The sequence below is a fragment of the Eutrigla gurnardus genome (genome assembly GCF_963514095.1).
Source record: "Eutrigla gurnardus genome assembly, chromosome: 10".
NCBI classification, from domain to species: domain Eukaryota; kingdom Metazoa; phylum Chordata; class Actinopteri; order Perciformes; family Triglidae; genus Eutrigla; species Eutrigla gurnardus.
Window position 1 is genome coordinate 29,066,699 of NC_139924.1, and position 23,503 is coordinate 29,090,201.

General features: G+C 47.6%; 3 protein-coding genes across 3 annotated transcripts; 2 read left to right on the top strand and 1 right to left on the bottom strand.

Annotated features, from left to right (window-relative positions):
- Window positions 1–2: 2 nt before the first annotated feature.
- On the top strand, window positions 3–11,359 carry b3gnt2l (UDP-GlcNAc:betaGal beta-1,3-N-acetylglucosaminyltransferase 2, like). The gene is made up of 3 exons (XM_084019320.1): window positions 3–139; window positions 563–1,970; window positions 9,555–11,359. The coding sequence occupies exons 2-3, from the start codon at window positions 929–931 to the stop codon at window positions 10,964–10,966; spliced, it is 2,454 nt and encodes an 817-aa protein (XP_083875446.1). The 5' UTR covers window positions 3–139; window positions 563–928; the 3' UTR covers window positions 10,967–11,359.
- Window positions 11,360–11,501: 142 nt separating this feature from the next.
- bckdha (branched chain keto acid dehydrogenase E1 subunit alpha) lies at window positions 11,502–17,193 on the bottom strand. Its single transcript, XM_084020251.1, has 8 exons — window positions 16,864–17,193; window positions 15,291–15,467; window positions 15,124–15,210; window positions 14,933–15,041; window positions 14,446–14,607; window positions 13,469–13,675; window positions 13,242–13,383; window positions 11,502–12,205 (listed from the first exon to the last, which is right to left on the bottom strand). Exons 1-8 carry the CDS (start codon window positions 16,975–16,977, stop codon window positions 11,863–11,865), a joined length of 1,341 nt encoding a protein of 446 aa, XP_083876377.1. The 5' UTR covers window positions 16,978–17,193; the 3' UTR covers window positions 11,502–11,862.
- A 3,058-nt stretch (window positions 17,194–20,251) lies between these two features.
- exosc5 (exosome component 5) lies at window positions 20,252–23,285 on the top strand. Its single transcript, XM_084019252.1, has 6 exons — window positions 20,252–20,392; window positions 21,019–21,132; window positions 21,810–21,931; window positions 22,012–22,152; window positions 22,814–22,903; window positions 22,979–23,285. The coding sequence occupies exons 1-6, from the start codon at window positions 20,296–20,298 to the stop codon at window positions 23,072–23,074; spliced, it is 660 nt and encodes a 219-aa protein (XP_083875378.1). The 5' UTR covers window positions 20,252–20,295; the 3' UTR covers window positions 23,075–23,285.
- Window positions 23,286–23,503: the final 218 nt, after the last annotated feature.

Sequence of the window (23,503 nt, forward strand, 5' to 3'; positions counted from 1 at the left end):
TGGCCTCCACCTGTGATGTCATCATTGTTAACCTACCTGTCCTGTGCTGGATCAGTCCGGATCCTGGTCCTCCTGACCTCCTCACCCAGGTGACCTGAAGGCTGCTGGATCTTCATTTCTTCTGCTGCCTGTTTGTTTGGTAAGTATTTTGTCACACTTTTAATAATGAAGCTTCATTAATATGGAAGTGGAGCGCCTCTTTGTGATGTCATGGCCGGCTCTTATTTTTGAATACTTGGATTTAGATAAAAAGGTTAGATTCAGGTTCCGGTCTGGAAGTCTTTGAGTCAGCTGGTTATGGACTCGGGTTTGAAGACGCGTCTGCCGGATGAAGGAAAAGTAGTGCCGAAGTTCTAAAGTACCATATGTTCACCATATGGTACTTCATGTTTGTGTAATAATACTTCTTAGAGACGTCGACCTCAACAGCAAACACAGTGTTGTTTACATGCAAACAAGTATTTGGTGTCATCATTATACTTTCATACGTATTGTGTCTTGTTGTCACATGACTTATGGTTACAGTTTAATATGAGTGGCATCATGTTTCTGGTTCCATCAGGTCTGATGATCCTAGGAACCGGATCCCCCGGTGATCTCCCCTCAAGACAATGAGACGCATCCGGACCTCCGTGGTTCTGGTTCTCTTTGTCACCGCCTTCGTGGTCTTCTTCTACTTGGGTCTGCACTCCTCCTCATCCTCCTCCCCCTCCTCCTCGTCCTCCTCCTCCTCCCCCTTGTCCTCCTCATCCTCATCCAACTCCTCCCCGTCATCCTCCTCCTCCTCCCCTCCCCCTCCTCATCCTCATCCAACTCCTCCCCGTCATCCTCCTCCTCCTCCCCTCCCTCCTCCTTGTCCTCCTCCTCCTCCAGTGTGCCTCAGCCTGCGGTCCAGGACGTGTCTGTGTCTGAGGGGTTCCGGCAGACCATGGTCCAAAACCAGGTCTACTGGAGCCGCCTGCTGAACTCGGCCCTGATGACTCTGGACGGGGGAGAAACCCCTTCGGGACTTGAGTCTGGTTCGTCGGACTGCAGGGTCCCCAACCAGGAGCTCCGGCACGCCGGTTTGTACGACGTTGAGTCCTACCCAGACCTGTTCCAGGACTTCGTGCAGGGCATGACCTGCAGGTCTCCCCGGGTCCTGCTAGACCAACCCAGCAAGTGTGTCTCTGCGGGGGGAGAGGACCAGGACCAGGACCAGAACCACACCTTCCTGCTCTTTGCCATCAAGTCGACTCCGACACACTTTGAGCAGAGGCAGGCGGTCCGGGAGACCTGGGCCCGAGAGCGGGTCTACCCAGGCGGGCTGCGGGTGCGCACCGTGTTCCTGCTGGGCACCTCGCCGCCGGAAGACCCGGACCTGAGCCCGCTGCTGTCGGCCGAGGCGGACCACTACGGGGACCTGGTGCAGTGGGACTTCCACGAGTCCCTGTTCAACCTGACCCTGAAGATGCACCTGTTCCTGCGCTGGACGGGGACGCGCTGCCCGGACGCGCGCTTCGTCTTCAGCGGCGACGACGACGTGTTCGTCAACACGCCGGGGTTGCTAGGTTACCTGCAGTCCGTGGAGCCCGCCAAGGCCTCCCGGCTGTACGTGGGACACGTCATCGGCAACGCAGGCCCGCACCGGGACCCCGGGGTCAAGTACTACATCCCGGAGAGCTTCTACCAGGGCGCGTACCCGCCGTACGCCGGCGGCGGCGGCTTCGTGGTGTCCGGCGCGCTCCTGCGGCCGCTGCGCGCGCTCTCCCACGTCGTGCCCTTCTTCCCCATCGACGACGTGTACGTGGGCATGTGCTGCCTGGCGGCGGGGGTCTCCCCGGAGCCCCACGGCGGCTTCCACACCTTTGACGTCATGACGCAGGACCGCGACGACCTGTGCGTCCACAAATACCTGCTGTTGGTCCACCAGCGGTCCCCCCGGCAGCTGAGGAGGCTGTGGAGGGGCGTCAACGACCCCGCGCTGACCTGTTGACCCGGGGGGGGACTAAGGATCATTTTAATGGTCAGAGGTCATCACGTGATCCCAGCGAGACACCGTAGGCTCGTGAAGCTCGCCTGGAAAGTGGACGAGAGCAGGCGGCAGGAGGCGGGGCCTAAAAGATGACAGGAAGTCATAGAAAAGTTACATCCTGTTAAACACGATCTGTAGTTCACGTTTATTTATATTGGTTCATAAATATCTGGAAATCAGAATACTTTAGTAATCCCTCTGGAAAATGTACCGCTGCATTAATAAGAGTCAAATAAGTATGAAATATCAAGTATAAATATTTACAGTTCTGCTGTATTAAATGTGTCTGTTTGTTTTTTATGTCTGTCTCTTAAAGCACACCATAGGGTAATAAGGTCTATATAAATAACCTTTTATTGTCATTATTATTAATATTATCAACCATGAGATGTTGAACACATTTAACTTTAACAGCCCTCGATCTAGCGTTAAATATTAGACTCAACAGGAAACTTACCAGGCCAGACCGTGCCAGCGTTTCCCATCATGCCCCGGGGCTTGCAGTCAGGAGCAGGTTTAGACCAGACTCTTTTTGGGGTTTTGTGGTTCTAATGTGGGCCGATATCCGACCCCGGTGTGAACCGGTCCCGGGTCTGTACTGGACCACGTGTGCAGAACTGTGACTAATGACGTAAAAACATGTCATTATCTCTTATTTAGTCTCCTTTCTACTAATAAATAAATACAACAAACACAAACCAGCGGAGTTGAAGGTCCAGTTTATTTCCAACAAAACACACGTGACACAAACAGACGTCTAAATATGGGCGTGTACCGGGAACAAATCAGACACAATGATTGGAGGAGTTAGTGGGAGAGGAAACCTCCACCTTTCTTGTCGCTCCGTCAGGTTTCTCCAAGTTCAAACGAACGGCGGTGACCTTCGACATGACCTTGAAGCAAGTGTGACTCAGCGTTTTACAGGGAACAAGGAAATCTATGAACTTAAGGCACCAAACCCGCAAAGAAGAACACAATCTTCCTCCCGACGCGGCATATCAAACCTAGATTTTAGTGAAAACCGTTATAAAGTTGTGTGACAGTTCGATTCCGGCGGCAGCGGCTACTTGGCGTAGAGGTCCAGCGGGTAGTGCTCCTTGTACTGCTTCACGTGCCTCCACATGGCCTCCCTCTGCTGGCTGAGGCCGGGCGTCATCTCCTGGTACACATCAGTGAACATCAGCTCGGGGTTGGGCTTCAGGCGCCGCTCCGCCCCCTCGAACGCCTCCATCACCGTCTTGCGGGACTGCTTCCTCCAGCTGCGCTCGTCCTCCTCGCTCCACCAGCCGCGGGCCGTCATGTAGTGGCGGAGCCGGGAGATGGGATGGTCCTGCTTGTCCCAGTAGTTCACCTCGTCCACCGAGCGGTACGCCGAGCTGTCGTCGCTGGTGCTGTGGTGACCGATCCTGCACACATCGGACAGTTCATAAAAGGATTCTTAGTTGACCCGAAGATAAGCATACATACACAAAAACCCGTAGGCTTACTTCCATTGTGGTCCCGTAAATATAAAACAGTTGATTTTTATTTTTAAATATCTGATCTCTTTCCACCTAAACATCTCACTGGCAAATGAATCAACTAATTCAAGTTCAAAAGGTGTGCACTCGCACCATAATCATCAGGATATGAACATTAACGTCACAAAACACCGGAAAAGCCAAATAAGTCATTTCATTTCAAGGTGATATTATTAATTATGACGCTGAAGCCTCCCAGACTGTTATTTATCAGCACACATTAAAAAAGATGCTCAAAAGAACTGTTGCAAGGTGACACTCTGAATGGAGACGTTCCCTCTAGAAGCCGTGATCCTGTGTGTCCAGGGATTTTATTGTGAAGGGATTTTATTGTGAAGGGGTGTAAGGAGCGAGGAGGTGATGTGCTTTTGTTGACACGTATATAGTATGCTGTTCAACTGCGGAGATTCTGTCTCATTATTTTATTACCTTCATGGAAAAGATTTTCACAATAAAACTCAGCTGCACAAAGATTTTCACAATAAAACTCAGCTGCACAAAGATTTTCACAATAAAACTCACCAGCACAAAGATTTTCACAATAAAACTCAGCTCTCTAGGTGAGTCCCATCAGCAGAGGGAGGAGGGCGGGGCGATGGAACAGCCGACCCTGTCATTCTTTCCAAACATGGCTTGGTGTTATTTATTTGTATGTATTTATATCATGACAGTGCTGTTGTAAACATGACTTGTTTTTAGCCAAATTATATTTAAAATTTAAAAATTCTGATTACTATATTTTTTTTCTTCATTTTTATTTTATTTAAAGAAAAATAAAATGATGTTTATGCTGTGCTGTATAATGTACTCCAGTTTCGATTTCAATAAACATTTGAATGAAAAAAAGGATATATTTAAAATTGAATTTCAGGGGAACCGGACCGACACAGATTCAGGTCTCAGGTGAGTCGGGAGTCCACTCACCTGTAGGTCATCGCCTCGATGAGGAAGGGCTGGTTCTCGGAATACAGACAGACAGGCAGGCATGAATACAGACAGACAGGCAGGGAGGCAGGCATGAATACAGACAGACAGGCATGAATACAGACAGACAGGCAGGCATGAATACAGACGGACAGGCAGGCATGAATACAGACAGACAGGCAGTAAGGCAGGCATGAATACAGACAGACAGGCAGGCATGAATACAGACAGACAGGCAGGGAGGCAGGCATGAATACAGACAGACAGGCAGGCATGAATACAGACAGACAGGCAGGGAGGCAGGCATGAATACAGACAGACAGGCAGGCATGAATACAGACAGACAGGCAGGGAGGCAGGCATGAATATAGACAGACAGGCAGGCATGAATACAGACAGACAGGCAGGCATGAATACAGACCGACAGGCAGGCAGGCATGAATACAGACAGACAGGCAGGCATGAATACAGACAGACAGGCAGGCATGAATACAGACAGACAGGCAGGGAGGCAGGCATGAATACAGACAGACAGGCAGGCATGAATACAGACAGACAGGCAGAGAGGCAGGCATGAATACAGACAGACAGGCAGGCATGAATACAGACGGACAGGCAGGCATGAATACAGACAGACAGGCAGTAAGGCAGGCATGAATACAGACAGACAGGCAGGCATGAATACAGACAGACAGGCGGGGAGGCAGGCATGAATACAGACAGACAGGCAGGCATGAATACAGACAGACAGGCAGGCGTTAATACAGACAGACAGGCAGGCGTTAATACAGACAGACAGGCAGGCGTTAATACAGACAGACAGGCAGGCATGAATACAGACAGGCAGGGAGGCAGACAGGCACACAGACAGACAGGCAGGCATGAATACAGACAGACAGGCAGACAGACAGGCAACTCACTGAGGGGGATCTGAGTGGCCAGAGGAGAGGAGATGGTGACAAAGTTCAGGGCCCTCATTTATAAAGCTTGCGTACGCACAAAACGGGGCTGGAAACGTGCGTACGCCACTTTCCACGCAAATGTTGTGATCTATAAAAACCAAACTTGACGGGAAAGTGTGCGTACCCGTAAGCAAACTCTGAGGCATGCGTACCGGTACGCACATTCTGGAGACTGGAAGGGAACCAGCAGTAAACGTGAGAAGAACTATATATTTTTGATGACTCGCACACATTTAATTACACTCCATATCATACGTTAGATCTGCGTTATCATGATGAACTCCAGCAATGTTTTTGACGCTTTTAATGAGTGATAGTTTTTTTCATGTTAAAACCTTCTTTTATAATCTGACTTGTATCTCAAATCAAAATCATTTTGAAATATTGAATCAGCGCTGTCACCGCAGGAGGAGGAGACGGCCCAAATGCATGTAATACAGTATAAATACCTTCCATTAGATCCCTGTAGAACACAGCGGGAATAACTAAATATTCTCCTTATTTATGTGCATATATCATCAACACACATACATACAGCCATTAAGCCATCGTATAATTGTTACACTTTATCCTCGTTTTTAAACCACCAGAGCGAAGAGGAAATGCACTATAATGAGTGCCACGCTCGTGCGCGCTCAGTCGTGGAGCGTGGAGAGCGCAACTTTACCGAACTTCAGGAGGCAGAATCTACCACCCGGCAAAGGTGGTAGAGACCCCAGCATGATGAGCCCGAGCCACGGCCCCCTGCCCGACTGGAGGGGTATCAACAGGGCTGCTCCGTCCCACTGACGCCGCTGACTGCAGCAGCAGTGTGTTGTCACTCGCACTGCGTCTTTTTATTCGTGATCCCGCTGCTGTGGCCACTAAATTAAATTATTGTCCGTGCCTCCACCTCCCCAACAAGTGTCTCTTTCTCCGTTTCTGAAAAGTAAGGTTCCTTCGCTATTTTCCTGGCCTGTGGCCGTGATTCACCACACGGACACGATTGCATGCCGGTGTTGTGCCAGTGTAGGTATCCCCGACAGAAATTGTTTCCCTGGCTGCGGGAGCTACTTCCTCTGTCTATTTTGAGGGGGGGATACAAATTCTGGCAGACAGGTTAACGTCTGAAATAATCTGTTTCCCCCCATAACTTTGTGTATAAGAGAAGAAACTTGCTCATAATCACAGAGGTTATAGAGTAGTATCTAAAGAACACACAAAATAAATCATTTGATGCTCAGACTTCATCTGTCTACTATAGTACATTTCGAGTGAAGTAGCTTAAATAGACGTAATTGAAGCCAGGAAACAATCACAGTGGTCTTGATTTTGGATATTGACGTATATTTAGTTCGACAAATTCCATACCAGGACTTGAATTACAGCGTGCTATATGTCAAATCACATGAGGAAATGATTACCTTCGTTTTGCCGTTCAGTACTAGTACAACGTTACGACGTACAAAAGAATAAAATCATAACGCTGTTGCTCCGCCTGAATGAATGCGCGCTCCCGCAGCCAGGGGAAACAATTTCTGTCGGGGATACCTACACTGGCACAACACCTGTTCATTAACATAGTAAAATGTGGGCGTGTACAGGGCGGGACTCAGGTACGCACACTTGTAGGTGATCCTGTGATTTATAAAGGGAACATTGCGTACAGCTTGCGTGCGCACAGTTTTATAAATCTGATTTTTTTTGGCGCACGCAAACTTTGGCTTTTTGGCGTACGTACACTTTTAGTAAGGATCCTACGCACAGTTTTATAAACGAGGGCCCAGGTCTTTGCTCCCGTAGTGGACCGGCATCTGCCGACCTTTGCCGAGGTCGTCGGCGTTGGCGTAGCACTGAGCCATGAACAAGTCCAGAGGGAACCCGCGGTACAGCAGCACCCCTGGGTGGCAGCAGAGCATCGACAACACGGTCACTAACAAGGTAGGAAGCTGATGCTCATTACAGGCGTGGAGGGAGAGGTTATAGGTTATATAAAGAGCAGGTAGACCAGGACAGATGTTTGATTAAGTCAAATAGAACCGTGAAACCGTGTTTTATTAAAGAGTCTATTTCTGGATGTATTGTTTAGTATTTTAACTGATTCTGATTTGTCACCAGTCACATGATTATTGTGATGACTGAGAGAAAGTGAACCTGATGACAAAATGTAACCGTGGAACTAAAAGGGTCAAAGTTTTGGGGTAAACTGGCGGTCCGGGTCTCACCAGCTTCTCTGTATTGACCGAAGACCATGTCGCTGGGGTCGAGAGCGGCGGCACTCCCGATGTGCGTCCCCTCCTCGCCGTAGTTGGTCATGTAGAAGGAGATCCGACCCTGCAGCAGACACACATCCACACTTTCACTTTCAACAATGGCTTCATTGTTAAAGCAGGAAACGGCGAGCGGCGACGCTCACCTGTCTCTGCGACTCGTAGAGAATGCGGTCCATCGTGTTCAGCAGCGTCATCTTCTGGTAGAAGTTCAGGACCGTCTCCTTGGAGAGCTGAGCCGAGAGGAAACACGCTTAAAGTTAACCCCGCGGAGGTCACCGTGTTATTATGGAGCCGGCGGTCCCAACCGTACCTGGGGGTCTTGAGAGGGGTTGATGATGTTGCCCTGCCGGTCCATCACCCGGTACACGGGGATCCCGGAGATCACGTTGGGCTGGATGAACTCCAGCTGGTCCACAAACTCGGCGGAGGCTCCTGGGAACTGGGGCTTCTCCAGCGTTGAGTCGAAGGGCTGCTGCTGGCACGAAGCCTGGAAGATTAGAAACAAGCGTTCCTCATTATTTATATGATTCCTTATTTTAGTGAGACCCTCTAAGAGAGACACCTGTCAGGTTTCTCTGCACAGAAACAGCTGCTTTGTGGAGACTGAATGATAAACGTTTCACAGGATGTCATTACCCTTTGAACGGAATAAAGACAGACTTCCTGTTTCTACAAAGTCACGGTGATAGTTCTGAATCAGGGTTTTGTGTTTTGTCCAGACTGTATAACTAAGAACACAGAGTACCTGACATTATAATAACTTTCTAAAAAATGCACAAGTCATCTATTGTTTTGTAATAGCAGGAAATGATCCGAGGTGTGGTCGAGTCATCATGAAACACTGCCAGCTGTTACAGGAAAGGGTTTGCAAACAGGTTTCATTTTAATACTCTCTCTTTGTGTGTTCAAACGTATGTATAGATTAACCTAAATTACTGCATTGTTAAAATATTGTTACAAGTCCTGCATTGAAAGCACAAAAGTATCAATATCTACTTAAAATACCAAATTAAAGTACCAATTATGCAGAATGGCCCACTTCAGATATTATAATTGGATTAATCCATAATCATAATAATAGGTAACTAATATCTAATAAGGATGTTTCCACTCATGTAAAAGTACCTCAACATTGTATACAAGTACAGCACTGCAGTAAATATACACGTCTAGGAATACACAAGCATGGGGAATGAAGTGAAACATTTTCTCCACACAATAAAAAGTGCATTTATGAAATATTCATTTATTTTTATTTTTTTAATGTGAGTCGACAATAACGTTTTAATGTTATTTTTTTGTTTTAGTAAAAACATTTCTACTTCCAGTTGGACCTGAAGGTGGAAGTTGTGTCCTCCTGACCTCCTCACCCAGGTGACCTGAAGGCTGCTGGATCTTCATTTCTTCTGCTGCCTGTTTGTTTGGTAAGTATTTTGTCACACTTTTAATAATGAAGCTTCATTAATATGGAAGTGGAGCGCCTCTTTGTGATGTCATGGCCGGCTCTTATTTTTGAATACTTGGATTTAGATAAAAAGGTTAGATTCAGGTTCCGGTCTGGAAGTCTTTGAGTCAGCTGGTTATGGACTCGGGTTTGAAGACGCGTCTGCCAGATGAAGGAAAAGTAGTGCCGAAGTTCTAAAGTACCATATGTTCACCATATGGTACTTCATGTTTGTGTAATAATACTTCTTAGAGACGTCGACCTCAACAGCAAACACAGTGTTGTTTACATGCAAACAAGTATTTGGTGTCATCATTATACTTTCATACGTATTGTGTCTTGTTGTCACATGACTTATGGTTACAGTTTAATATGAGTGGCATCATGTTTCTGGTTCCATCAGGTCTGATGATCCTAGGAACCGGATCCCCCGGTGATCTCCCCTCAAGACAATGAGACGCATCCGGACCTCCGTGGTTCTGGTTCTCTTTGTCACCGCCTTCGTGGTCTTCTTCTACTTGGGTCTGCACTCGTCCTCGTCCTCCTCCCCCTCCTCCTCATCCTCCTCCTCCTCCTCCCCCTTGTCCTCCTCATCCTCATCCAACTCCTCCCCGTCATCATCCTCCTCCCCCTCCTCCTCATCCTCGTCCTCCTCCTCCTCCCCCTTGTCCTCCTCATCCTCATCCAACTCCTCCCCGTCATCATCCTCCTCCTCCCCTCCCTCCTCCTTGTCCTCCTCCTCCTCCAGTGTGCCTCAGCCTGCGGTCCAGGACGTGTCTGTGTCTGAGGGGTTCCGGCAGACCATGGTCCAAAACCAGGTCTACTGGAGCCGCCTGCTGAACTCGGCCCTGATGACTCTGGACGGGGGAGAAACCCCTTCGGGACTTGAGTCTGGTTCGTCGGACTGCAGGGTCCCCAACCAGGAGCTCCGGCACGCCGGTTTGTACGACGTCGAGTCCTACCCAGACCTGTTCCAGGACTTCGTGCAGGGCATGACCTGCAGGTCTCCCCGGGTCCTGCTAGACCAACCCAACAAGTGTGTCTCTGCGGGGGGAGAGGACCAGGACCAGGACCAGAACCACACCTTCCTGCTCTTTGCCATCAAGTCGACTCCGACACACTTTGAGCAGAGGCAGGCGGTCCGGGAGACCTGGGCCCGAGAGCGGGTCTACCCAGGCGGGCTGCGGGTGCGCACCGTGTTCCTGCTGGGCACCTCGCCGCCGGAAGACCCGGACCTGAGCCCGCTGCTGTCGGCCGAGGCGGACCACTACGGGGACCTGGTGCAGTGGGACTTCCACGAGTCCCTGTTCAACCTGACCCTGAAGATGCACCTGTTCCTGCGCTGGACGGGGACGCGCTGCCCGGACGCGCGCTTCGTCTTCAGCGGCGACGACGACGTGTTCGTCAACACGCCGGGGTTGCTAGGTTACCTGCAGTCCGTGGAGCCCGCCAAGGCCTCCCGGCTGTACGTGGGACACGTCATCGGCAACGCAGGCCCGCACCGGGACCCCGGGGTCAAGTACTACATCCCGGAGAGCTTCTACCAGGGCGCGTACCCGCCGTACGCCGGCGGCGGCGGCTTCGTGGTGTCCGGCGCGCTCCTGCGGCCGCTGCGCGCGCTCTCCCACGTCGTGCCCTTCTTCCCCATCGACGACGTGTACGTGGGCATGTGCTGCCTGGCGGCGGGGGTCTCCCCGGAGCCCCACGGCGGCTTCCACACCTTTGACGTCATGACGCAGGACCGCGACGACCTGTGCGTCCACAAATACCTGCTGATGGTCCACCGGCGGTCCCCCCGGCAGCTGAGGAGGCTGTGGAGGGGCGTCAACGACCCCGCGCTGACCTGTTGACCCGGGGGGGGGGGGGGACTAAGGATCATTTTAATGGTTTAATAAGCATTAATAAGAGTCAAATAAGTATGAAATATCAAGTATAAATATTTGTTTGAGTTCTGCTGTATTAAATGTGTCTGTTTGTTTTTTATGTCTGCCTCTTAAAGCACACCATAGGGTAATAAGGTCTACATAAATAACCTTTTATTGTCATTATTATTAATATTATCAACCATGAGATGTTGAACACATTTAACTTTAACAGCCCTCGATCTAGCGTTAAATATTAGACTCAACAGGAAACTTACCAGGCCAGACCGTGCCAGCGTTTCCCATCATGCCCCGGGGCTTGCAGTCAGGAGCAGGTTTAGACCAGACTCTTTTTGGGGTTTTGTGGTTCTAATGTGGGCCGATATCCGACCCCGGTGTGAACCGGTCCCGGGTCTGTACTGGACCACGTGTGCAGAACTGTGACTAATGACGTAAAAACATGTCATTATCTCTTATTTATTCTCCTTTCTACTAATAAATAAATACAACAAACACAAACCAGCGGAGTTGAAGGTCCAGTTTATTTCCAACAAAACACACGTGACACAAACAGACGTCTAAATATGGGCGTGTACCGGGAACAAATCAGACACAATGATTGGAGGAGTTAGTGGGAGAGGAAACCTCCACCTTTCTTGTCGCTCCGTCAGGTTTCTCCAAGTTCAAACGAACGGCGGTGACCTTCGACATGACCTTGAAGCAAGTGTGACTCAGCGTTTTACAGGGAACAAGGAAATCTATGAACTTAAGGCACCAAACCCGCAAAGAAGAACACAATCTTCCTCCCGACGCGGCATATCAAACCTAGATTTTAGTGAAAACCGTTATAAAGTTGTGTGACAGTTCGATTCCGGCGGCAGCGGCTACTTGGCGTAGAGGTCCAGCGGGTAGTGCTCCTTGTACTGCTTCACGTGCCTCCACATGGCCTCCCTCTGCTGGCTGAGGCCGGGCGTCATCTCCTGGTACACATCAGTGAACATCAGCTCGGGGTTGGGCTTCAGGCGCCGCTCCGCCCCCTCGAACGCCTCCATCACCGTCTTGCGGGACTGCTTCCTCCAGCTGCGCTCGTCCTCCTCGCTCCACCAGCCGCGGGCCGTCATGTAGTGGCGGAGCCGGGAGATGGGATGGTCCTGCTTGTCCCAGTAGTTCACCTCGTCCACCGAGCGGTACGCCGAGCTGTCGTCGCTGGTGCTGTGGTGACCGATCCTGCACACATCGGACAGTTTAGTCGATTTTCAACATGCTTCCAGAGTCGCTCAAACCCGTCAGCCCAGCCGCTCATAAAAGGATTCTTAGTTGACCCGAAGATAAGCATACATACACAAAAACCCGTAGGCTTACTTCCATTGTGGTCCCGTAAATATAAAACAGTTGATTTTTATTTTTAAATATCTGATCTCTTTCCACCTAAACATCTCACTGGCAAATTAATCAACTAATTCAAGTTCAAAAGGTGTGCACTCGCACCATAATCATCAGGATATGAACATCAACGTCACAAAACACCGGAAAAGCCAAATAAGTCATTTCATTTCAAGGTGATGTTATTAATTATGACGCTGAAGCCTCCCAGACTGTTATTTATCAGCAGACATTAAAAAAGATGCTGAAAAGAACTGTTGCAAGGTGACACTCTGAATGGAGACGTTCCCTCTAGAAGCCGTGATCCTGTGTGTCCAGGGGTTTTATTGTGAAGGGATTTTATTGTGAAGGGATTTTATTGTGAAGGGGTGTAAGGAGCGAGGAGGTGATGGGCTTTTGTTGGCACGTATATAGTATGCTGTTCAACTGCGGAGATTCTGTCTCATTATTTTATTACCTTCATGGAAAAGATTTTCACAATAAAACTCAGCTGCACAAAGATTTTCACAATAAAACTCAGCTCTCTAGGTGAGTCCCATCAGCAGAGGGAGGAGGGCGGGGCGATGGAACAGCCGACCCTGTCATTCTTTCCAAACATGGCTTGGTGTTATTTATTTGTATGTATTTATATCATGACAGTGCTGTTGTAAACATGACTTGTTTTTAGCCAAATTATATTTAAAATGTAAAAATGATTATTATATTTTTTTTCTTCATTTTTATTTTTTTAAAGAAAAATAAAATGATGTTTATGCTGTGCTGTATAATGTACTCCAATTTCCAAACATTTGAATGAAAAAAAGGATATATTTAAAATTGAATTTCAGGGGAACCGGACCGACACAGATTCAGGTCTCAGGTGAGTCGGGAGTCCACTCACCTGTAGGTCATCGCCTCGATGAGGAAGGGCTGGTTCTCGGCCACGGCTCGGCGCCGCGCCTCCTTCGTGGCGTTGTACACGGCAAACACGTCGTTGCCGTCGACGCGGATGGACAGCATGCCGTAACCGGGACCGCGGGCAGCTTCAGGACGGAGAAAAGAGGGTTGGTTAGAGCTGACCGAGACCTCAGACCGGACCCTGCAGGGACACGGAGGCGGGCTCCTCACCGATGCCGTCGCCCCGGTACTGCTCGTTGGTCGGCGTGGAGATGGCGTAGCCGTTGTTACGACAGAAGAAGATCAGCGGGCACTCCAAGGTGGCGGAGAAGTTGAAGCCGGCGTGGGCGTCGCCCTCGCTGGCCGCGCCCTCGCCGAAGTAACAAATCACAGCGCGGTTCATGTTCTCTCTCTTCAGGGCGTACGCCGCTCCCGCCGCTGGAACAGACAGACAGGCGTTAATACAGACAGACAGGCAGGCGTTAATACAGACAGACAGGCAGGCGTTAATACAGACAGACAGGCAGGCGTTAATACAGACAGACAGGCAGGCGTTAATACAGACAGACAGGCAGGCGTTAATACAGACAGACAGGCAGGCGTTAATACAGACAGACAGGCAGGCGTTAATACAGACAGACAGGCAGGCGTTAATACAGACAGACAGACAGACAGGCGTTAATACAGACAGACAGGCAGGCGTTAATACAGACAGACAGGCAGGCATGAATACAGACAGACAGGCAGGCATGAATACAGACAGACAGGCAGGCGTTAATACAGACAGACAGGCAGGCATGAATACAGACAGACAGGCAGGCGTTAATACAGACAGACAGGCAGGCGTTAATACAGACAGACAGGCAGGCAGGCAGGCGTTAATACAGACAGACAGGCAGGCGTTAATACAGACAGACAGACAGGCAGGCAGGCGTTAATACAGACAGACAGGCAGGCGTTAATACAGACAGACAGGCAGGCAGGCGTTAATACAGACAGACAGGCAGGCATGAATACAGACAGACAGGCAGGCAGGCGTTAATACAGACAGACAGGCAGGCGTTAATACAGACAGACAGGCAGGCAGGCATGAATACAGACAGACAGGCAGGCATGAATACAGACAGACAGGCAGACAGGCACACAGACAGACAGGCAGGCATGAATACAGACAGACAGGCAGACAGGCAGACAGACAGGCAACTCACCCTGGGGGATCTGAGTGGCCAGAGGAGAGGAGATGGTGACAAAGTTCAGGTCTTTGCTCCCGTAGTGGACCGGCATCTGCCGACCTTTGCCGAGGTCGTCGGCGTTGGCGTAGCACTGAGCCATGAACAAGTCCAGAGGGAACCCGCGGTACAGCAGCACCCCTGGGTGGCAGCAGAGCATCGACAACACGGTCACTAACAAGGTAGGAAGCTGATGCTCATTACAGGCGTGGAGGGAGAGGTTATAGGTTATATAAAGAGCAGGTAGACCAGGACAGATGTTTGATTAAGTCAAATAGAACCGTGAAACCGTGTTTCATTAAAGAGTCTATTTCTGGATGTATTGTTTAGTATTTTAACTGATTCTGATTTGTCACCAGTCACATGATTATTGTGATGACTGAGAGAAGGCGAACCTGATGACAAAATGTAACCGTGGAACTAAAAGGGTCAAAGTTTTGGGGTAAACTGGCGGTCCGGGTCTCACCAGCTTCTCTGTATTGACCGAAGACCATGTCGCTGGGGTCGAGAGCGGCGGCACTCCCGATGTGCGTCCCCTCCTCGCCGTAGTTGGTCATGTAGAAGGAGATCCGACCCTGCAGCAGACACACATCCACACTTTCACTTTCAACAATGGCTTCATTGTTAAAGCAGGAAACGGCGAGCGGCGACGCTCACCTGTCTCTGCGACTCGTAGAGAATGCGGTCCATCGTGTTCAGCAGCGTCATCTTCTGGTAGAAGTTCAGGACCGTCTCCTTGGAGAGCTGAGCCGAGAGGAAACACGCTTAAAGTTAACCCCGCGGAGGTCACCGTGTTATTATGGAGCCGGCGGTCCCAACCGTACCTGGGGGTCTTGAGAGGGGTTGATGATGTTGCCCTGCCGGTCCATCACCCGGTACACGGGGATCCCGGAGATCACGTTGGGCTGGATGAACTCCAGCTGGTCCACAAACTCGGCGGAGGCTCCTGGGAACTGGGGCTTCTCCAGCGTTGAGTCGAAGGGCTGCTGCTGGCACGAAGCCTGGAAGATTAGAAACAAGCGTTCCTCATTATTTATATGATTCCTTATTTTAGTGAGACCCTCTAAGAGAGACACCTGTCAGGTTTCTCTTCACAGAAACAGCTGCTTTGTGGAGACTGAATGATAAACGTTTCACAGGATGTCATTACCCTTTGAACGGAATAAAGACAGACTTCCTGTTTCCACAAAGTCACGGTGATAGTTCTGAATCAGGGTTTTGTGTTTTGTCCAGACTGTATAACTAAGAACACAGAGTACCTGACATTATAATAACTTTCTAAAAAATGCACAAGTCATCTATTGTTTTGTAATAGCAGGAAATGATCCGAGGTGTGGTCGAGTCATCATGAAACACTGCCAGCTGTTACAGGAAAGGGTTTGCAAACAGGTTTCATTTTAATACTCTCTCTTTGTGTGTTCAAACGTATGTATAGATTAACCTAAATTACTGCATTGTTAAAATATTGTTACAAGTCCTGCATTGAAAGCACAAAAGTATCAATATCTACTTAAAATACCAAATTAAAGTACCAATTATGCAGAATGGCCCACTTCAGATATTATAATTGGATTAATCCATAATCATAATAATAGGTAACTAATATCTAATAAGGATGTTTCCACTCATGTAAAAGTACCTCAACATTGTATACAAGTACAGCACTGCAGTAAATATACACGTCTAGGAATACACAAGCATGGGGAATGAAGTGAAACATTTTCTCCACACAATAAAAAGTGCATTTATGAAATATTCATTTATTTTTATTTTTTTAATGTGAGTCGACAATAACGTTTTAATGTTATTTTTTTGTTTTAGTAAAAATATTTCTACTTCCAGTTGGACCTGAAGGCGGAAGTTGTATCCTCACGCCCCTTAGTTCGACCAATGGGAATGCAGCTAAGCGTTTTAGCTTTTAAGATACTCAAGTGTCAGCGTCACAAAACGTCAAAGACAGGGTGTCCTCGCGCCAGTCACGCTGCTCATTAAACTTTAAAAATACATAACTATTCATAAATACGTGGCTGAGAGTTTGACCTCGGTGATTCTGCGCGGGAGAATCGAAGTAAAAAACTACGTCAGTTTCTGCTAGCTCGACAGCTAACGTGAAGAGAGCTGTCCCGCACTAAACATCGCGATAACTGGAGAAAGTCAACGCAACGAGTTCTTGTGGAATCCTTGTTGATAAATCCACAAAACGCATCTAATCACAGATTAAACGCAACTGTGTTCAACTTCACACACGCACTTTACTTATCTCGTGGTTTGTAATCTAACGTGACATCGCGAGATTTGCTTTGAGGGCAGAATCATAACTCCTAAACGACCTTTAGTGTTGTCGTTAGCTCGTAGCCAGCTAGCTATGTAGCAGCTGTGTGTTGTGTTTAAACTCACGCCGACTCGGAAGGCTCTGTGCTGGAGCAGCCGGGCCGCCTTCAGTCCGCTCGTCTGCCGGACGGCGTGGAAACACACTCCGTACATCTTGTTCACGCACCTCGCAGCCGCCATCGGGACCGTCCGGAGCCGCTGCTAGCCGCTGCTAGTCGCAAGTTCCCCGGATGTTGGACTGAGAACGTGTTGTTAGAAAAACGCGACACTAACTAACGACGACGGCTTGGTCTCCTTTCAGCCCGGAGATGAGATCCGCATCCAGAGTCCAGCTGTCAGGACGAAGAACTGCAACCTGCCGCGAGTCAGTCACCGCAACGAGCGCGACATCCGGTCAGACCTTCAAAGTAAGAGAGGAGATGCCCAGACAACGAGCGCGACATCCGGGCAGACCTTCAAAGTAAGAGAGGAGATGCCCAGACAACGAGCGCGACATCCGGGCAGACCTTCAAAGTAAGAGAGGAGATGCCCAGACAACGAGCGTGACATCCGGGCAGACCTTCAAAGTAAGAGAGGAGATGCCCAGACAACGAGCGTGACATCCGGGCAGACCTTCAAAGTAAGAGAGGAGATGACCAGAAGCGCTCGTCTTTTTTATATATTTAACAAAATGTTTATACAAACAATATGGCTCAACATTCTTCACTGTGTTATAAATGATCAGGTGCTTACAAGGATGCCACATCTCATAATAAAAAAATATAAATAAGAAGCACCAATCTGTGTCTAACGAGAAGTAACGAAGTACTTGGTTACTGTACTTCAGTGGAATTTTCAGGTCTCTGTACTTTGAATACTTTAACTTGAGTATTTATTTTTTTCTGACAACGTTTTACTTTTCCTGCCTACATTTTAAAACAGATACCTCTATCTAGTAAGTTTCTACTCCTCACATTTTTCAGAACAGGCTTGTTATTTTATTTTAATGCTTTTTAAGGAAATTATTGATTATTGTTTCTCATATTAATATGACGAGGGATTCAGTTAGTCTTGTTTAACTTTCGTTTATAGGGATTCTTTTTACTTTCTACGTTGTGTACATTTCAGTCCTGTTTAACATTTACTTAAACAAAGAAGTAGAACCAGAATATTTGCAAACACAAGTTTATGTACTTCTACTGGAGAAGAGAACGTCTGTCGAAATATAATTAGTATGTGTAACATCTGGGTTTGGGGAGTGATTGATAAAGACATATTTTTTATATAATATGATATATAACAGATACGTATAAAGGCGTTTAAATACAGAAGACTTTGATTTAATTATCCTTCAGTCTTAATCTCTTAGTTTGAAGGCGAAGCAGATCTCTTCCTGTTTCACCACACCTGGCTGCTTATAACTTTCACCTGAAGCGTCAGACCATGTTTCTATGTGGATCAAACTATTTCTGTCCTGATACACCTGAAAACCTCTTTATCCCCAGGAATGTGTTGCAACTTCTTTTTGGTTATACAACTGATCATTATAGGACAGCTCCTATAAACAATATTTTTCTGGGGAATGTTGATATCACAACTTACAAATGTACAAATAAATACATCAGGAACCTTTTGATAAATGTTATTCCTGTTATTCCTATTCCTTCGGCTATTTCTTTTTGGAAATCTCTTCATAAAGATGTGAATTGGAAAAAAATGTGGTTGATTAGTAATACATTTTGTCTGAATAACAAGATCAAGGAAGTATCTTACAAAATTATACATAAAATATATCCAGCAAAAAAAACATTAGAAAGATTTAAACTTGATATTGAGTATTCCTGTGATTTCTGTGGTTTGTTTGATGAATGAAATATAACACATTTATTTTTGTTTATATTGTCAAATGTTTTGGTTAAATGTACAAAAGTTTATTGAAAACAAAACTGGGCATTCACTACAACTACATGAAAAGGACATTTTGTTTTACTTTGAAAATAACAAAATGGAAAATGATTTTATTTATTTTGTACAACTTGTTTTATATTTAAGTAAATTTCACATACACAAAAAGAAATGGACTAACAGCAAACCAAATTTTACACTTTTTTTGCAGGAACTTTATCAATACAGCACCGACATCAATGGACTTCAATTACCAAAGGCTTTAAAAACAAATTCTATTTCGCAGAACATTGTTTTTTAATTGTTTTTTTTTTTCTCTTTTTCTCTCTTTGTATATTTATACCTTTATTTATTTTCTCTCTTCCCCTGGCTTGAAAGTTTTTGTTATGTATATAATTATTAATAAAGTAAAAAAAAAAAAACCTGAAAACCTTTTCCGCATTTCTGTCTCATACGAGTTCATCCAGATCGCTCGTGAAAACAAACTGTAAGAACAACCTGCAGTTATTCTGAATGTAACATTTCCAGTTTGAGAGGAAGCATTCAGATGTTATATGTAATTAAAAGTAGCGTGAAAACACTGCGATACAAGTAAAAGTACTAATTATGCAGAATGGCGTATTTAAAAAAAGATAAATACATAATCGGGCAATAATCATCGATGCATTCTTGTGTAAGCATTACTTTAATTTTGCCGCTGGTTGTCTAAGTAAATTTATTTATTTCGTTCTAGGAAATTTCATTAAATATAATCATAATCATCATAGGCTGCACGGTGGTGTAGTGGGTAGCACTGACGCCTCGCAACTTGATTCCCAGATCGGGGTCAAGTTCGGGTTCCTTCTGTGTGGAGTTTGCATGTTCTCCCCGTGTAAGCGTGGGTTCTCTCTGGGTTCTCCGGCTTCCTCCCACAGTCCAAAGACATGCATGGGGTTAGGTTCATTAGATGTGAATGTGAGTGTGAATGGTTGTCTGTCTCTACATGTCTCCCTGTGATAGACTGTTTACCTGTCCAGGTGTACCCTGCGTTCACCCAATGACAGCTGGGATCGGCTCCAGCCCCCCCGCGACCCTGAATACAGGATAAGCGGTAGAAAATGGATGGATGGATAATCATCATAATTCGTGGTTATACCAGTAGGGGGCGGTAATTCACCAAAAATATGGGAAAGAACAAAGTACCCCTCACGTCATCAGAAAGTGCCCCCGAATGGCAAAGCAGATGAAACAATAGAGCGTATTATACTTTATTATCAGAAATATGAGGAAGAAAGAAGGCTTTTGATTCAAAACCTCAGAAAATGAAAGTTCAGTGTGATCTAATATATATTCTACTAATGAGTATCATCGAGTACTATTTCAGTATCTTAGACATATTAATGTGATTGAAAAGATATGTATTTATTTTATTTATCATTATTATTGTATTTAGTTTTATTTTTTAATATTCTACATATTAGGTATTCTGATTCCTACTCCATACCAGTTGGTGGCGGTAATGCACCAAATAGTTGCCAACCGCCAATAAACCTCAAAGAAGAAGAAGCAGAAGGCAAAACAGATTACGTCACTCGCCCGCGCCGCCACTGCTAGCGTCGCTGAAGAAGCAGCGTGATGGATCCGTGCGTCTCCTCCGGCGTCACTCTGCGGGAGTTCGGCTGCGAGCAGAGTTTACTGTCCCGGCCCGACGGCTCGGCGTCCTTCATACAAGGTACCGACGCGGAGGAACCGGGACTGGCGGGGGAACCGGGACTGACGGTTACCGTGCCGGCAGCTAGCGGGGTTAGCCCAACGTTAGCTTTAGCGCCTCCGCTCGTGCTGCCTTCACGTAGTCGTGGAATTGTGGTAAAAACGAGTTTCCGACGAGGAAAGGTTCATACGTAAAGCTCACAAATTAATGAATTTTAAATTCTGAGGCTGTTATTTGTTGCTCAACACAAATATCCTGTTTTTACCTTCATCATTAAAGGTCCTGGAGACAGCTTTGTAGCCAGGGGGAGTCGGGGGAAGTCAGGGAATCAGACCTGTGACTGTCGGTTAATCTCACATCTTGCTCCAGTTGATTTCTGGCTAATCAACGACCTCACTGTGACTTTATTACCTGTTTGAAACTGGTCCCCGGTCAGTTGTGTGGACTAATTGAGCTAACAACAAACACTGTTACGTCACGTTTTCCGACTTGAAGCCCGTATTAACAGCTGGAGTTACGCGTGTGAGACGAAGCTGAGACACTGAATGAGTTTATCTGCTGTGTGATGCTCTTCAGTGGTTCAGTCCAACACCGACTCTCTGTCCCGGGTCAGTGATGCCGTGTTCTCTCTCGTTCCGGTGTAAAAGGAGACACCAGTGTGTTGGCGGGCGTTTACGGACCGGCGGAGGTCAAAGTCAGTAAGGAGATCTACGACCGGGCGACCCTGGAGGTTCTGATCCAGCCCAAAGTGGGTCTGCCAAGTAAGTGACCAGCTCACGTCTCACCACGTTTGATTTGTCTTCGTATTCATGTCTTCTAATGTAACGTGAGGAAGCTTAATTGAACGTTTTAGTGCTTAAAGTAGGTCATTTGGGGGGGAAAACACAGAAACTTTGACTTTGAACGCATCGCCGAACTGTACAAGTCCCGCCCTTCCTTCCTGTCACACAGATGACGCGTTTAAAACCATGATTACTCCAGAGCATTACATTTATTCATTCAGTCTGGATGGAATCCCCTCCTCCACCTTTAATGTTGTTCATGTTCAGTTTGAGTGCTTCACATAGGTTCATAGTGATAATACAGTGTTGGAATCATAACATAAAGAATACACATGGGAAATGTAGTTCTGACAGAAATGCTTCTTTAGGCCACATCTGCAATGCCAACAGGCTCCAGTCCTTCAAATCAGACCCTTTTCTGTTGTTTGTTTTTCTGCTGGTTTACTTGCTTTGTTCTGTTCTCTTTTGTTTAAATAAAACCCATGTATTATTAGTATTAATTCTGGAGTTTTATGAGTAGTAGTGGTAGTAATAATTCTGGAGTTTGAGGGGCTTTAGGAGGCCTGTTTTTATAGCCGTGTCCACTCCTAGGGAGCAATGCCACCCCTCGCCACCAGGTGGCGGCAGAGCTGTGAGTCAGGTATGTGCTGTTGCAGGTGTGCGGGAGCGATCCCAGGAGCAGTGTGTGAGGGAGACCTGCGAGGCGTCGCTGCTGATGTCTCTCCATCCTCGCTCCTCGCTGACGCTCGTCCTGCAGCTGATCCACGACGATGGCGCCGTATCCTTGACGACCGCCGTGGTTGCTATGATACGTGTGTGTTCCCCCCCGCCGGGCGTTCTTCCTTACCCGTCCCTCAGCTCCTGTCCTGCTTCCTGAACGCCGCCTGCATGGCCCTGATGGACGCCGGCCTGCCGATGAGCTGTCTGTTCTGTGGCGTGACGTGTTGCATCGACGCCGGCGGCTGCATCGTCACCGACCCCACCGCCGCCCAGGAGAAGGTCCGACATAAAACTGTTGATAGATCAGCTGGAAGGCACCGTTATTAATGTGTTATTAATGTGTAAAATCCTCAGCTTCATTAACAGGGAGGGTTTAAACGTCGTAGATTAAAAGAGATATGATGCTCGTTGTGGTGAGGCCTGGCTCAGGTTAAACCCTCTGTAAAACACGAATGAATACAGCAAATGGAAGTCTCTTGCATCTGTTGCCCGTTGCCGTCTTACTGGTGGGAACGTCCACTGTGAAGTTCTGCCAAACCGCCGACATGCTGCGCTAACATTAGCTCCTTTTAACGGGGGTCAGGTGATCAATTCTTCTTCGCCCCTCGAAAAAACAGCGGCTGCCGCCGGCAGCACAGCACTACTGTTTTAAGAGCAGCGAAGAAGAACTGTGTCAAAGCTAACGGAGCTAACCAGTAAATAAATCCTATTTCTAGTAAATAACGTGGTATCGGGTCGGTGCCTGGACTCCAGTCCTCGCCGATACCGATGCCAGCATTTTTCGGGTGTATCGGAGGCATTTCAGATACTGGTATCAGAATCATAAACAACTCTATTTAAAGCACAACAGGAAATCACTGAGTCGGTGTCGTGCTTGTGGAACGGTGTTGCCTCCTCCTCCTCCTCCTCCTCCTCCTTCATTTGTCTCCTCCTTCGCCAGGAGAGCCGAGCGGTGATGACCTTCGCCATCGACAGCACGGAACGCAGGGTGATGATGTCATCGACCAAAGGATCGTTTTCTGTTCACGAGGTCAGGAAACACATGACGGTGGTGAAGTAAAACACTGGTGATGATGGTGATGGTGATGATGTCGTTCTCCTCCAGCTGCAGCAGTGTATAGCCGTCAGCCAGAAAGCATCAGAGAAGATCTTCCAGTTCTACAGAGACTCAGTCAGCCGGCGATACTCCAAAACCCTCTGATAGAGCAGCTACCTCCCTCTCCCCCCGTTGTACTTTGTAAACCATGAACCACTGATGGTCTGGAACATGTTGTGACCTCTCTCCTGTTGTCCGTGACCTCTCTCCTGTTGTCCGTGACCTCTCTCCTGTTGCCCTGTTGTCCGTGACCTCTCTCCCGTTGTCCGTGACCTCTCTCCCGTTGTCCGTGACCTCTCTCCCGTTGTCCGTGACCTCTCTCCTGTTGTCCGTGACCTCTCTCCTGTTGTCCGTGACCTCTCTCCTGTTGTCCGTGACCTCTCTCCTGTTGTCCGTGACCTCTCTCCCGTTGTCCGTGACCTCTCTCCCGTTGTCCGTGACCTCTCTCCTGTTGTCCGTGACCTCTCTCCTGTTGTCCTGTTGTCCGTGACCTCTCTCCTGTTGTCCGTGACCTCTCTCCTGTTGTCCGTGACC